The 15,288-nt window shown below is 38.0% G+C and overlaps 1 protein-coding gene across 9 annotated transcripts in view; it reads left to right on the top strand.

Annotated features, from left to right (window-relative positions):
- MAPK10 (mitogen-activated protein kinase 10) overlaps positions 1 to 15,288 on the top strand; it is a 603,644-nt gene that overhangs the window by 495,022 nt on the left and 93,334 nt on the right. For all 9 annotated transcript variants that reach the window (XM_043448312.1, XM_043448316.1, XM_043448311.1 and 6 more), the window contains one exon: positions 11,461 to 11,590. In XM_043448312.1, coding sequence (XP_043304247.1) covers positions 11,461 to 11,590 — 130 coding nt within the window. The remainder of the gene's footprint in view (positions 1 to 11,460; positions 11,591 to 15,288) is intronic.

Genomic DNA, 15,288 nt, shown 5'->3' with positions numbered 1-15,288 from the left:
TTCTGCCTCTTCCATCTTGTGGAAACAACCTGCAAAAGCCTATTCAACAAGAAGCACAGTAGCCTTCGGTAGCAGGGGATCATATCATTTATCTCTAAGTTGGGAAAATCTTGGCAGTGAAAGGGCATACTATAATACACTGGTGGGTGTCAAAGAATTGTGGTTGCTAAAGACTCTTGAGAGTCCTTTGGATAGCAGGAGATCAAACTAGTCAGTCCTAAAGGAAATCAGTCCTGAATATCATTGGAAGGGCTGATGCTGAAACTGAAGCTCCAGTACTTTGGCCACCTGATGCAAAGAACTGACTCATTGGAATAGACCCTGATGCTGAGAAAGAGTGAAGGCAAAAGAAGAATGGGGTGGCAGAGGATGAGATGGTTGGATGGCATCACCGACTCAATGGACCTGAGTTTGAGCAAACTCTGGGAGATGTTGAAGGACAGGGAAGCCTGGTGTGCTGCAGTCTATGAGGTCGCAAAGAGTTGGACACAACTTAGTGACTGAATAACAACTTTAAAATTAGAGCTGTTTGTTCTAAATTACTTAAAATAATACAAATAAAAATTTAAGATGTGTTTATATTGATCACTTAAATATTAAAAAGATAACATGAGAAAAATGTTTATTCTTCATTTATCCTCCTGTATTTTTATCAACTGAAAATTCATTGCCCTCTCTGTCTCTTATACAATTTCACTGGTATTTTTCTGAAGGAAACTTTTTTCAAACAGGATTTTATTATTTGATTTGTTCCATTTCTTTCTTGTATCAATTCCTTTCGCCACATTTCATTATGCTTCTATTTGCAAGTATTATTTGTTTGTATTAATAGCTGTTTCCAAAATTTCAAGAGTTGACATATATAGGGATGCTCCATTTACTGAATACTATTGTTAAAGATTTCTAAGTGATTTTAAAAAACAGTCTGAAATTTAAGATTTATTTACAAAAAGTTGTTCTTCAACCAGAATCATAAGGGGTGCTAAGAAAATGCCGACTGCCTTTCAGAAGCATCTGTATTTTTTGTTCAACATCAGCTTCTTCTCCAAAATTTTGTAATAAAGTTATTTTAACCATGTATATATTCTATTTGCAAATCTTGGCACATATGCACATTTTATTTTGATTCATAGAATATTTCAATTTGCTTGGACTCAAATGTGAGTTATTTTTGCTTCACAACCACTGTGCTATAGAAAATCAAGCTAAACTGTAGTATAGTTTCTAATATACTATGTAAAATCCAACTATTATTGAAAAGTTCTGATTTTATATTTGAAGAATTTGGCATAGAGCAGATAGAATGATGTAAAGCAGACATAGTTTAAATGCCTTCAGAATTATTCTTCTGTGGCAACACATTAATAAACTTTTGCTTAACTTTTTGTATATACCCAAAAATACATCTTGATATAGAAAATAAGCAAAATTAATTTAGAATCGTCATTTGACCTAAATGAAAAGTCATCGTTCAAATGCATTTTAGGTGCATGTATTAAATCATTGTCTTTGGGCATGGTCTTAAAATAATTACTAATTTTTGAAATAGATACTGATGTTTCTTTAGGAGAATTATTTTTCTGGCTTTCATTTAGTTATGCCCAAGAAAACATGAGAAATGAAAATTCAGCATGTGGTATTTTAATTAAATATGCAGTCTCAATTTTATTTATTTTTGTCAAAAGGGTTTTATTGAAAAGTTAAAAAAAGTTTTTAGTAAACACTAAAAATAAATAATTATAAATTGATGCCACACACATGGCAAAATCAATGTAGCACTGTTATTCTGACTAATCTCTTTAACCTCATTATAGGCTTTATAGCAGGCTGACCAGCCTCTTTACCCCCAGATATTTCTTATCAAGCTAAACTGTAATTTTAAACTAAACTCTTTCCTACTGAGCCTATCAAGGAGCGGCCTGGCAGCTCCGTGAATTTTGTAGGTTAAATCATGGACTGGATCATACATGGTGGTACACTTAGTGGTGACTAAGGGCCGCAGAGTGGGCATGAGACAACTTGTCACAAAGACAATAGAAAGAGCAAGAGAAGCAGCACCTATCATTCCATCTCACTGAGATGAGGCAGCTTCTAATCGGGAGCCTTCAGTTCTTCCCCAATGCCAGCATCCCGATTTCCGAGAATATTGTTGCCTTGTGCTTAAGACAGTCATCTTCTTCACCTTCATCTATTTTTCATGATGATGAGTTTGTTTAGCTAGTCCCCCATTCTTCATCCATGTGGTAAGTCTTCATGTGATCTCCCACAACACTCGTTTGCTGGAGGGCTGTAAAGTTCTAGTTCAGTATCTAGTGTTTGGAAGAGCTGCTGCTTTTGGTCCTATCTTTGAGGGTTTGGCTTCTGAGCCTCTTGCTGTTCATGCTTCAGCTCTGTTGTCCATCAAGTGCAAAGTGGATTTTTTACATTAGTTTTTATTGACGCACAGTTGCCTGCAAGGAGATCCAACCTGTCAATCCTAAAGGAAATCAGTCCTGAATATTCATTGGAAGGACTGATGCTGAAACTGAAGCTCCAAGACTTTGGCCACCTGATGTGAAGAGCTGACTCATTTGAAAAGACCCTGATGCTGGGAAAGATTGAAGGCTGAAGGAGAAGGGGATGACAGAGCATGAGTTGGTTGGATGGCATCACCAACTCGATGGACATGAGTTTGAGTAAGCTCTGGGAGTTGGTGATGGACAGGGAGGCCTGGCATGCTGCAGTCCATGGGGCCGCAAAGAGCTGGACACGACTGAGCGACTGAACTGACCTGAACTGCCTTACAATGTTGTCGGAGTTTCTACTGTACAGCAAAATGAACCAGCCATCGTTGTTCAGTTGCTCAGTTGTGTTGGACTCTTTGCAACCCCATGGACTGCAGCACTCCAAGCTTCCCTGTCCTTCACTATTTCCTGGAGTTTCCTCAAATTCATGTCCACTGAGTCTGTGATGCTCCCTAACCATCTCATCCTCTGCTGTACAGCAAAATGAATCAGCCATCCATATACATGTATTTCTTCCTTTTTGAACTTCCATCCCATACAGGTTATCACAGTGCATTAAGTAGAGTTCCCTGTGCTATACAGTCAGTTCTCATTATCTATTTTATGGAAAAAAAAAAAAAGTGAAAGTGAAAATCACTCAGTCTTGCCCAACTATTTGCGACCTCATGGACTATACAGTCCATGGAATTCTCCAGGCCAGAATACTAGAGTGAGTAGCCATTCCCTTTTCCAGGGGATCTTCCCATCCCAGGGATCAAACCCAGGTCTCCCGCATTACAGGTGGATCCTTTACCAGCTGAGCCACAAGGGAAGCCCAAGAATACTGGAGTGGGTAGACTATCCTTTCTCCAGCGGATCTTCCCAACCCAGGAATCAAACTGGGGTCTCCTGCATTGCAGGAAGATTCTTTACCAACTGAGCTACCAGGGAAGTTTTATACATAGTATCAAAATTGTGTGGGTGTCAATCCCAGTGTCCCTATTCCTCCCACCCCTTGTTCACCCTTTGATATCCACATATTTGTTCTCTATGTGTGTGTCTCTATTTCTGCTTTGCAGATAACATCATCTGTATCATTTTCTAGGTTCGTGTATGTATTAATATACAATATTCATTTTTCTCTTTCTGACTTACTTCACTCTGTATGACACTCTTTAGGTTCATCCACATCTCTGCAAACAACCCATCTAGATAATAAGGCTTGGTCATCTTGGTTCGTTTGTTGCATATGAAATGGCTTTCTTGGTGTTGAGCTCTGAGCCCAGCCACCTTCCTCTATAATGGGACACTGCCTTTTGCTTAGAAAAAGATCCTGGCAAATGCCACAGCTTATTGCTCTATTTGTCTACGAGTTACTGCTTGTCAAATGTTGTGTTCCCCAGAAAATAAACTTCGAGATGGTGATCACATGCATAAGATTTATTAGTGAGTGTTTTGGGGATTTATAGCAGTGGAAAGGAAGGGAAAGAATCAGAAGTTCAGCTGCAATGGAAACTCACTGGAAGCCTCTGCTGACTCTACTGGAAATTCTGAAGAGGGAATGAGCCTTCCTCGCTCTCCTGAGTTGACATAAGATGGCCAGGCTTTCATAATCCTGGATTTGTTAGTTGCTGATCGAAGGCTGCCCAAGAGGAGAGTGTTACTTTGATTAGGCAGCTCTTTTCAGCTGAGGTTATAACCAGAGAGGACTAAGAGCTGAGGGGCTGTGTGCTAGTAGCGTTCCCAGCAGTTGGATACAAACAAAGTCCTTTGTTCCTGAAGGGGCATCTTAGTAGCCTGTGGCAGCACCTATACTTCCCTTGGAAGCACTAATGGATTTTTCTTATTAGCTTTTTTTAACATGTTTAGAAACAATTTGCAGAAAATCAGAAACCCAAAGTGTCTATGGCCCATGAGAGTTATAATGTATTCCTGAAACCTGGACATGCCTATTTCTAGACTTTCTGTTACATGATATATTGAATACCTCTAATAATTAAGTCACTGTTTAGTCATAATTCTATTACTTGCCATCTAAAGTGGTGATACAGACAATCTTATTTATAAAACAGAAATAGAGGTAGAGAACAAACGTATGACTACCAAGGGGAAAAGGAGGGCAATGAGATGAATTGGGAGCTTGGAACTGACATACATATACTATTGATACTGTGTATAAAATAGGTAACTAATGAGAACCTACTGTAAAGCAGGGGACTCTCCTCAGTGCTCTGTGGTGACCTAAATGGGAAGGAAAACAAAAAAGAGGGAATATATATTTATATATAGCTAATTCACTTTGCTGTGCAGTGGAAACTATCACAGCATTGTAAAGCAACTATATGCCAATAAATTGTTTTTAAAAAATACTTCTATGAGTTTAAAACTTTTTAAAATTTCATTTTATTTATATATTTTTGTCTGTGTGTCTGTCTGCATTAAGATATGAATGCAAATAAACCAAAATGACCATGAGCAGGAAAAAAAAAAGTGTCACTAACAAAATATACTCAAAGTGATATAGCCAAGCCATTCAATGACAAATTAGTCAATCAAAAATGATCAACTGCTGACTTTTGAGAAGAGGGTTAGGGAGAGACTTTACTGAGGAGATGATGTTTAGGCTGAAACCTGAATCATAAGATGGAGTCAGGCCAGTGGGGATGTGGGAAGAGCATTTCTGGCAGAAAGAACAAAAGCCCTGATGCAGAGGTGATTTTGTAGGCTGGCCTACGCATTTCTCTGTGGTGGAATCAGTGTCTTGATAGCATGGCTAGGAACTCTAAAGCTTGGGCGTAAAAGAGATATTTGAGGGTACTGAGTAGAGACTTTTTGATCATTTTCAATTAAAGTCGAGACCTTTGGTAAAAGCCAAAGTGAGAACATAATAGTAACATGGGGACAGAGCAGTGAAGGGTGCAGTGTGTATTCCGGGACAGAATTTGGCTTCCCAGCTGTGGTTTGAGAATCTTAAGGTGCTCCAATGATAAGGTTTTTTAAATTTTTATTTTATTAAGACATAAAGCTCTTTTCATCCTGCCTAGGGATTTTTGGTTTATTCTTTTTTATTTTCTGTGCACTAACATGTTAATATTGATCAAGAACATTTTAAATGTGATAGGGAAGGGGAACAAGAGAAATTATCAAATAAATAATGATGACTTAGGAAGAAGAAAATTTTGCAAGAGGTTTTCTACAGTTGCTAGACAGAAAACTGATTTTATGTTGAGAACAGACTTACCTACAAGGATGTGTGTGTGTGTGTGTGTGTGTGTGTGTGTGTAGTGTTTATATAAATACATATTTATTCAAGGCAGTAAACATAACTTTTTTGCATCATAAAACTGGATTAAATAACAGGAGCATAAGAACAGAAGGCTATATCTTTCTTTTATGAATAAACCTGGTAGAAGTGGAGGTGAGTTAGTACTGTATGTCAAGAAATTTCTCGAAAATTTTCAGTAAAGTTGCCAGAAAGTTGCTAGAAGTTGTTGGAAAACCTTCATAAAGATTTATCTCTTTTTCACCTACATGAAGAAAAAAGAAAAACTGCTGAAAGAAATAAAGTAATATTCTATAGACCAGGATTCAAAAAAAGAAGAAGTTAAGAGTAATGGAAAACTTTGAGACATTAATTTGTGACTGTGCAGCATCAGCGATGCCAACTTGCAGATGTATTTGCTAAACTGCTGCCAGTAATCACTGAGAAATTACAGAAAATGGGAAAGACAGTAGTGTCAGCCAGGGTTCATAGCAGGAGACGGAAATGCTGTAAATAAGCAAAGATTTAATTCGGTAAATTGGGTGCATTGGAAAGCCTGGAGAAGTGGACTCTAGTCTGGCCTTCCTGGAATGGCTCCCAGACACAAGAGAGCCGAATCACCAGGGGAGCTCCAACCTCTGAGATTATCCTAGAAAACCTGAACTTCCAGAATACATAATTGTAACCAAGATTTGAAAATCACAGAGCTGGAACTGTGTGCTCATTATTACCATCATTGCTACTCCATCATGCTGGTGACTGGAAACCACTGGCCTGGTGGCTAGTCCCTGAAGACCATTAATGCCTCTTCTTCAAATGCTCCCCTCACCCAGGAATCTAGTGCATGGCATGAATTTTCACTGCTTCAGAAGTAATTTTTAGGTCTTCTTGAGACCAGGCCTGCCAACTGAGAGATGTTAAAAGATGGCCACCCTTGCTTTTGCCCTAAAAATCTCCCATGATTGCATCTGCATGGGAGAACCATATTGGAATCCAGAATACCAGTTGCAAAAGCATCTGGGAATTGTATGTGTATCTTTCAAGTTTCTTCAGTACAGGAAGGCATAATACATGGGGTTAAGTGGAAGTTCAGTGAGTCAAACTACCATGTTCCATACTACCATGGATAGGCAAACATTCTTATTTCTCTAGAAGGAAGAAAGAACGCATAAGAGACATCTGCTGAACTTGACATTGGCCCTAGCATTAGTTAGAAAAGAAAACCTGTGAGCCATTAAGAAAGGATGTAGTGATCATTGAGAATAGGGGTTTCATTAGAAATAAATCATAGCAAATAGCTTATTAAAGTGGTAGGTAATAGAACTGTATGGCTATGATGTATCTGGATTTTAATAAAGTTTTTGTCCCAGACTTTTATATCGTGGGACTTGTGAAATGTGGCCAAGATGGTAGTATAACTGATTTGTAATTAGTGGAAAGATTAAAAATTGCTAATTAGTAGATATTATACCTGTCCAATTATAGCACATAAATATAAAAAAGAATGACATATATATATATATATATATATATATATATATATATATATATATATATTTATCCTGCCCTACATCACACAATGACTCCAGCAAGGATATTACCAATTCCAAGCTCACTCTGCTCACTGCATGACAGGCTAATAAAATTGGGAGATGAGGTGTTGAGGCAAGGAATAGCGATTTTATTCAGAAAGCCAGCAGACCGAGAAGATGGGAGACTAGTGTCTCAAAATAAATAACTGTCTGGTCAGGGGTCTGGATGCCAGTTTCTTTTATAGAATGGAAAGGTGGAGGAGGTTAGGAAGTAAAGTAAAAAGGCCAAAAGTCTTTTAAATATCTCCTGGAATAGCCAGCCTTGGGGAGGGGATGTGTTAATTTCTTCTTTCCTGTAGCCATTCACAGGTCAGGAATGGGTCAGCTATTCATAGACACTTTGGTTTAACCTTCAGGCAGAGGGGCAGGGTTCCCTGAGGCAGGCCATTATGTATAGACAGTTTCCTTTTAGTAAATAAAAGGAAGCTGTGGTACATATACACCATGGAATATTACTCAGCCATTAAAAAGAATTCATTTGAACCAGTCCTAATGAGATGGATGAAGCTGGAGCCCATTATACAGAGTGAAGTAAGCCAGAAAGATAAAGAACATTACAGCATACTAACACATATATATGGAATTTAGAAAGGTGATAACGATAACCCTATATGCAAAACAGAAAAAGAGACACAGAAATACAGAACAGACTTTTGAACTTTGTGGGAGAATGTGAGGGTGGGATATTTCAAAAGAACAGCATGTATACTATCTATGGTGAAACAGATCACCAGCCCAGGTGGGATGCATGAGACAAGTGCTCCGGCCTGGTGCACTGGAAGACCCAGAGGAATCGGGTGGAGAGGGAGGTGGGAGGGGGGGATCGGGATTGGGAATACATGTAAATCCATGGCTGATTCATATCAATGTATGACAAAACCCACTGGAAAAAAAAAAAAGCAATGGGAATCTGTTTCATGTAACTCCATGGCTGATTCATGTCAATGTATGACAAAACCCACTGAAGTGTTGTGAAGTAATTAGCCTCCAACTAATTAAAAAAAATAAAAAAATTAAAAAATGAAAGCAATGGGAAGCAAAGGTTAAAGTAAAAGAAACAGATCCAACATGGAGTCAGATTTTGTTCTTCCCTGAAACAAAGACATTGACTTGAAAAATAGTAATAGTCATTGTTTATTGAGTGCACACTCTAGGCGAGGCACTGTAGATACATCACTACCTCATTTACTCCTTATAACAATCTTGTCAGATTGTTATAATCTTGTTATTATCTCCATTTTTAAGTATGAGGACATTGATGCCAAAAAGTATAAGTGGCTTGTTCATAACTTCACATCTATTAAGCAGTAGTGCTGATTCAGACCTAGAATTGTTTCAGAAAGAGGTACCAGAGGGAGAGAGAACTTTGCAACACTTCTAGGAGAAACTGGCCAGAACCTGCCCAGATACCCAGAAGGGGACATTTTCTCAGTCATCCCACATGGGCCTACAGTGTTGCAGGATCTGTTCAGTATCTCAGGGACTCAAATGCACATTGAGGAGCTTCACTAAAGGCTCACACATAAAACCAGATGCCAATTTTTTAAATTACGAGAAATTCAGTAGTCAAGCTAATCAAATATGGGTGGATTTCTTGCATGCAGGATTCTGAAGGAGAGCCTGATGAGCAGAATTTCAACTGCAGAGGGTAGAACCAGCCTAAGGAGACACAGACTAGATTGCTAACTGGCCTAGGTCTGTGACTACCACAGTAGGGATGTCCACCTGGCTGACTGGATGCCTGGACCAACATCAGTCAATCACTGTTAGTCGCTCAGTCATGTCTGACTCTTTGTGACCCCATGGACTATAGCCCACTAGGCTCCTCTGTCCATGGAATTCTCCAGGCAAGAATACTGGAGTGGCTTGCCCTTTCCTTCTCCAGGGGAATCTTCCCAATCCAGAGATCAAACCCCAGTCTCCCGCACCGCAGGAAGAATCTTTAGCATCTGAGCCACCAGAACCCTACATCAGAGGCATTTATTTTGCCAGGTCGTACCAGAATTTGCCTCTCTTACTCCTTCCTAGGCTGACATGACTAATTGCTATTCTTTCTTTAGATATTTTAAAGACTTGACATTAGTTATTTTGGCTTTAAATTTAGTCTTTCTCTTTAAGGTGACTGTTCTGATCAGTTTCCTGCTGATATAATTTGTTATCTCCAGGAAGCACGTTCAGTTCCTCTATTTCCTGTCTCGTTGTTACCCTTATACACTACGTAAAAGATGAAGGCCCATTTGACTCTTTCCTTTCCTTGTGCTGCCATTGGTAGGTTAACAAGAACAAACACAAGAATAGAACTAACAGTGTGGAAAGACAGAGTCAAATAGCAGCATAAGATTTTAAAAAGAAAGTGTTTCTAATTATCATAGGTTCACTGTGAATCAATAGTGTGTGATGCATTTATCAAAGGAGCTAGGACAGACTCAGCTGTATTAACTGTCAACAGAATGAATGAGTAAGTGAATGAATGAAGGAGTTGATAGCCTTTCTCTACTCTTCACTGATATGCCATGCTTAGAGGAACAACATCACTTTCAGAGATCACAGACTGGAATATATTCAGCAGAAACTGACCAGATGGCAGTAGGACTTGAAATCACACTCTGACAAAAGGAGTAGGACATTGGTGATATTTAGCTCAAGAAAGAAAATACCTGGGGGCGGGGAGTAAAGAAAGCTAAGAGTTATTGAGTGCTTACTGAGTGCTTATAGATTAGGCCAGAGATTGAGCAGGGTCTTTAGTGGATTTCAGTCATTATAGGTCTGTCATGATGAAAAGTCCTGGAGGAGGGCATGGCAACCCACTCCAGTATTCTTGCCTGGAGAATTCCATGGACAGGAGGAGCCTAGTGGGCAATAGTCCATGGGGTCTCAAAGAGTCAGGAACGACTGAGCAACTAGGCACAACACAGCAGAGCATGATGAAAAGGGAGGACATTATTTTGAGTTGCCCTGGAAGGCAAGGCTGAGCGTAGTTAATAGAAATCACGGAGACACTTCTGTTCCTTAGAATGATGACATTTCTAGCCCTTGAAGTTGTCCAACGACAGAGTTGGACAATGACAGAGTTGGGCTGCCTTTTTGTCCAGGAGCCCAGGTTTTTGAAGCTGCTGAAGCAGAGATTGGTCAAAACTTGATGAAGATACTTTGGAGAGGAATAAGTATAAATGCAGGCATGGACCAGATGAACTCTAAGGCTGTTTCCAAACTTATCTTGTAAGTCTGTCATCCTGCAACACAACAATCATTTTCTTTATCTTTTAGTGTAGAGACTGGAGCTCTACATGGTTAATGTCACTTCCAGCACAATAAATCAGTAGGATACTGGTTGCTGCCTTCCTTCCTGGCAACTAAGACAAAATCTAGTACAATCCAAATTTGCAGGAATGGAAAAAACTTTGCAAGTGGGCTAATTAGATGTAATAGCAAGAAGAGACTGACTTCCTCATTGACCCCTAGACCCATGTACTTTGAGTATGGCAGAAACATAAAGCATGGTAAATTATTCTCAAATGGTTTGAAAGCTTCAAATGTTAGTAACATTCATTTCTGTCTTTGTATTTAAATGCAGTTATTTATGCTTCTGAAATTCTCTCTGATTACATTCTGTATTTCAAGCTCTGTTATCGTTAATGAATGCACTTGGAACATCAGCCCACCTGTGCATTCAAGGCAATTAACATCATGCCTTAAAAACTGGTTCCTCTGAATGGGGAAAGAATGAATGTCTACTTAAAATAATCAAAGAACAATAAAGTTTTATAGCTAAATATCACATATTAATAGACGAGAAATTCAAGCCCCTTGAGATTAAATGCCTTGCCACAGTCACATGGCTAGTGGCAAAGTTGAGCACTTTTCTTTCTTCTTTTGTCCCCTACTCACTGACGCAATTACATGCTGTTTTCTTGACAAGATACCCTTTTACTTTTCCTAGCAAGTAGAAGGTTTCTATACTAGTCACTCTTATATCTTTATTTACAGTTGATTGACATGTGCCCTGAGAAGCAGGTATGTGAGTAGGATTTCAAACTAGTATTAGTATTACCCTTAGCTCGGTAGGCAGGAATTGTAAGGGCTCCTTTGTTATTAATTCCGGATTGCTCTTGGGTCTCTGCAGCGCTGCGTATGATGCTGTTCTTGACAGAAATGTGGCCATTAAGAAGCTCAGCAGACCCTTTCAGAACCAAACGCATGCCAAGAGAGCCTATCGGGAGCTGGTCCTCATGAAGTGTGTGAATCATAAAAACGTGAGTTGGTATTTTAAACTGCTGGTGGTGGGAGGTGATGAGATTGGGAAAAGAAGATCAGTATGCCAACTTGAGTGGGAAAAGCTTTCTTTACTTTGCAATTTTTGCCTCTTAAGATTGTTTATCCTGCCCATATGCTACATTTGCTTTCATTGTCCTCACGGTAGCTTTCTGCTTAAAAATCATCTGAAAACCATATGGCATGGAGGGACTAAATTGGATAGATATTTCCCTGTTAAGAAATTAACCATTGGATGCATGAAACAGGGCACTCAAAGCCGGTGCACTGGGAAAATCCAAAGGGATGGGATGGGGAGGGAGGTGGGAGTGGGGTTCGGGACAAGGAACACATGTACACCCGTGGCTGATTCATGTCAATGTATGGCAAAAACCACCACAATATTGTAATTAGCCTCCAATTAAAATAAATTAATTAATTTTAAAAATTAACCATATTTGGTTTTCTTACTCCAGATTAACAAGAAAACTTCATGCATTTCCAAAAAAAAACCCCTCCAAAAAAACCAAACAAAAACCCCAAATATCTTAAAGAACAACATGCTATATTTCTTTATAATAATTTAAATTTAATTATTAACAGGTGAAGATTTTTATCTCCTTTTACTTTTAGCTGTAGTCTGGCAGTGACTTCCAACTGTTCAGTATACATACTGTGCTCTGGCATCTTGCTTTTGGTCGGATGGGGCAAAGGTGCAGAGACGTATCTGCAGAGCAGGTTTGTCAGGAACGTTGCTTGGGGACTTCCTTGGAGGTCAAGTGGTTAAGACGTTGTGCCTTCACTGCAGTGGAGAACTAAGATCCCACATGTCTTGCAGTGCAGCCACAAAAATAAAAGCATTTTGCACTGAAACTCAGTAGGGAGCACCATTACAGAGCTTTCTTCACTTCAGAGTATAATCTTCAACCACTGGTGAAGGCCTCTAGAATTCTTTCTGTGCTCCTGTTCTTCTTAGTAAGGATAAATGGGAGATAATTCTTCTTTTAATAAAGACAATAATAAATAAATCATAATAAATATAGTATCTATTTTGTTACATTTAAACATGTAATAAAATGGATTATTACTATAATACTGTAATATTAACTGCTTACAAAGTCTTTCTCGAATATGAGTCAGATCACAGAATATATGAAATTATGAGTACACTTTTATAAATAGGTGAATTTGTCGTAAGGCACTAAGTGGAAGCAAATATATGAGTGTATAGTTGAAAGATATTTGAAATAAAAACATATGGATTTAGGCCAAATGAGAGTGTTTCTTTCTTCCTCTATTACTCTACTCTAATGAGTTTTTAGTTCAGTCACTTGACAAACACTTGTTAACTGAATAAAAGTGCCAGGTATAGACTGCGCTCTAGATGCTAAGAATACAGCAGTGAAGATTAGAGAGATCAATCACTGCCCAAGTGATGCTCATGTTCTACTGAGGAGAGAAAGGCAGTCTGCAAAATAGGCATATCTATGCATAGAATGTCTATCAAGTAAAACAAGGCAAAGAAGGAAGATAAAAACTACTGGTCAGTGCAGAGCAGATAAGGTAACTCTTATAAATAGGTTGAGCAGGAAAGGCCTTACTAAGAAAGAGAAATTTTATGAAGTGTGAACCCATCTCTAGTCTGGCCAGGCAAGGAACATGATACTTCTAGGAAGGAATATAGAAATGACAGAAAGGATGATTCCTAAGAAAAATCATTCTACTAAAGTAATTTGTTCTTTGAGTATGGTAAATAAAGCCAGGAGCAAGATTAACCACATGACCAATGCAATCTATTTTTATGATAACAAAGAGGATGAGAAATACCATAGGCAGTGGAAGATGGATGGACACAAATGGTGAAGCAACTACATGGGAATTTTTGATAGTTTTTGTTTTCATATATTTATATTTCCCTAACCCTTCTTCCAGCCCCTATAATGCAATAAAGGCATTGTGGACAAAGTCCTGCTTACTTTGCCAATATGAGAGACTTATATTCCCCAATCTTGACTGGACTATGGGGTTCCATGTTTATGATACCTGAAAGGATTTCCAAATTGAAATAATGATTTTAAATGGCATCCGATTTGCTACTCCATTTATCTGTGTATGTACATATGTTTGTATACATGTATATATATAAGTCAATGGAAATAAATTTCTAGAACTTGCTAGTAGAGAGGAAGTTCACTTACAACTAAATGTAAATTCCACATTAGTGCTTGTAATACTAACTCAAAGTAGTCAGAATGCAGAACTCTGTTAATGCTGTTGAAAGTAATGTAAAATATTGCAATTATGCCAATTAAATTTTTAATAATAAAGAAGACAATCTGTTTAGAAAATGAACACCCTTCTAGGAAGTGATAGCTGATATGATAGTGGGGTCATTGATTCATAGCTGTGCCGTTTAAGATGCTAGAATTAAAAGGAACTGAATCCAGATTCCTGCCTGAAAATTGTTGAACTAAAGTGGAAATACCTGTGATGATCTGTTTCTAAAGACAAGATTTTTAATTGGTCATTAATAAGAATTAAGATTTACAAGGGATCAAAGGAAGAACAGAGGAGAAATTCTCAAAGGAAAATCAAAGACAATGAAGGTGTTACAACAAGGACATGGTAAAAAGGCATACAATATGTAGTTGGGAATTTACCTTTTAAAGTAATAAACTTTGATTTATTTAAAATTGTAATGCTATTTTCTAGATAAATTTAGATTACCTAGATTATCTATTCACCAGGTAATATCGATTAGCACTTTTTCATCTTTAAGAGTTATTTGTATGTATTGTGTGTGTTTGTGTCCTATACATAGTCTCTGATGTTTTCATTTGAACAAATATCAAAATTAATTGCTTGATTGGAAAGATCCCTTGGAGGAGGGCATGGCAAGCCACTCCAGGATCCTTGCCTGGAGAATCCCATGGACAGAGGAACCTGGTGAGCTACAGTCCATGGGGTCACAAAGAGTCTGACATGACTGAAGCAACTTGGCACACGTGCAAAATAAATTACTTTCTAAGATTAATGAGGTAATATAAAAACAGGCTCATGATATATGTTCCAATGAGATCTGGAGATATTTTTCAACACACACCATAACTAAGTATACAGAATAACAAAGCACTTTAATCACAAGTTTGAAAATATTTTAAAACAGTTTTATTTCTATATGCATATTCCATATTGCAAGGTTGCTTCAGAATAGATAGTCTTGGTTTTTGATACAACCATTGCCATGTATATATACCTGTGCATGTGTGCTAAGTCACTTTAGTCATGTCCGACTCTTTGCAACCCCATGAACTGTAGACCATCAGGCTCTACATATATATGTATATAAGCATTGGATAGTATGGTGATTTTTTTTTCAGTAATTTATCAACAAATGAAAACTACTGAAGCCCTAAATCATTCCCTAAATTGACTGTGTTCCTCAGATGTTGAAAATCATTTTGTCTTGTTTATTACTTCTTGTTTGTGTACCACTTATGAACTTGATTGAAATTCATTAGTTCACGTTTTAAAGATGTATAAATCTTCCACTTGTTTTTGTGAAACGGTTGCATCCATTTTATGAGTAGAGTATTGCTTTCTATGTTTTTATTTTTATTTCCCACTGGCACATTAATACAGAATATTTAGCTGAAAGAAAATTTTGAGTAACTTATATATGCAATTTAGTTGCATAAGA

The sequence above is a fragment of the Cervus canadensis genome, chromosome 26 (genome assembly GCF_019320065.1).
Source record: "Cervus canadensis isolate Bull #8, Minnesota chromosome 26, ASM1932006v1, whole genome shotgun sequence".
Lineage (NCBI taxonomy): Eukaryota > Metazoa > Chordata > Mammalia > Artiodactyla > Cervidae > Cervus > Cervus canadensis.
This window is presented reverse-complemented; position numbering and strand designations above follow the sequence as displayed.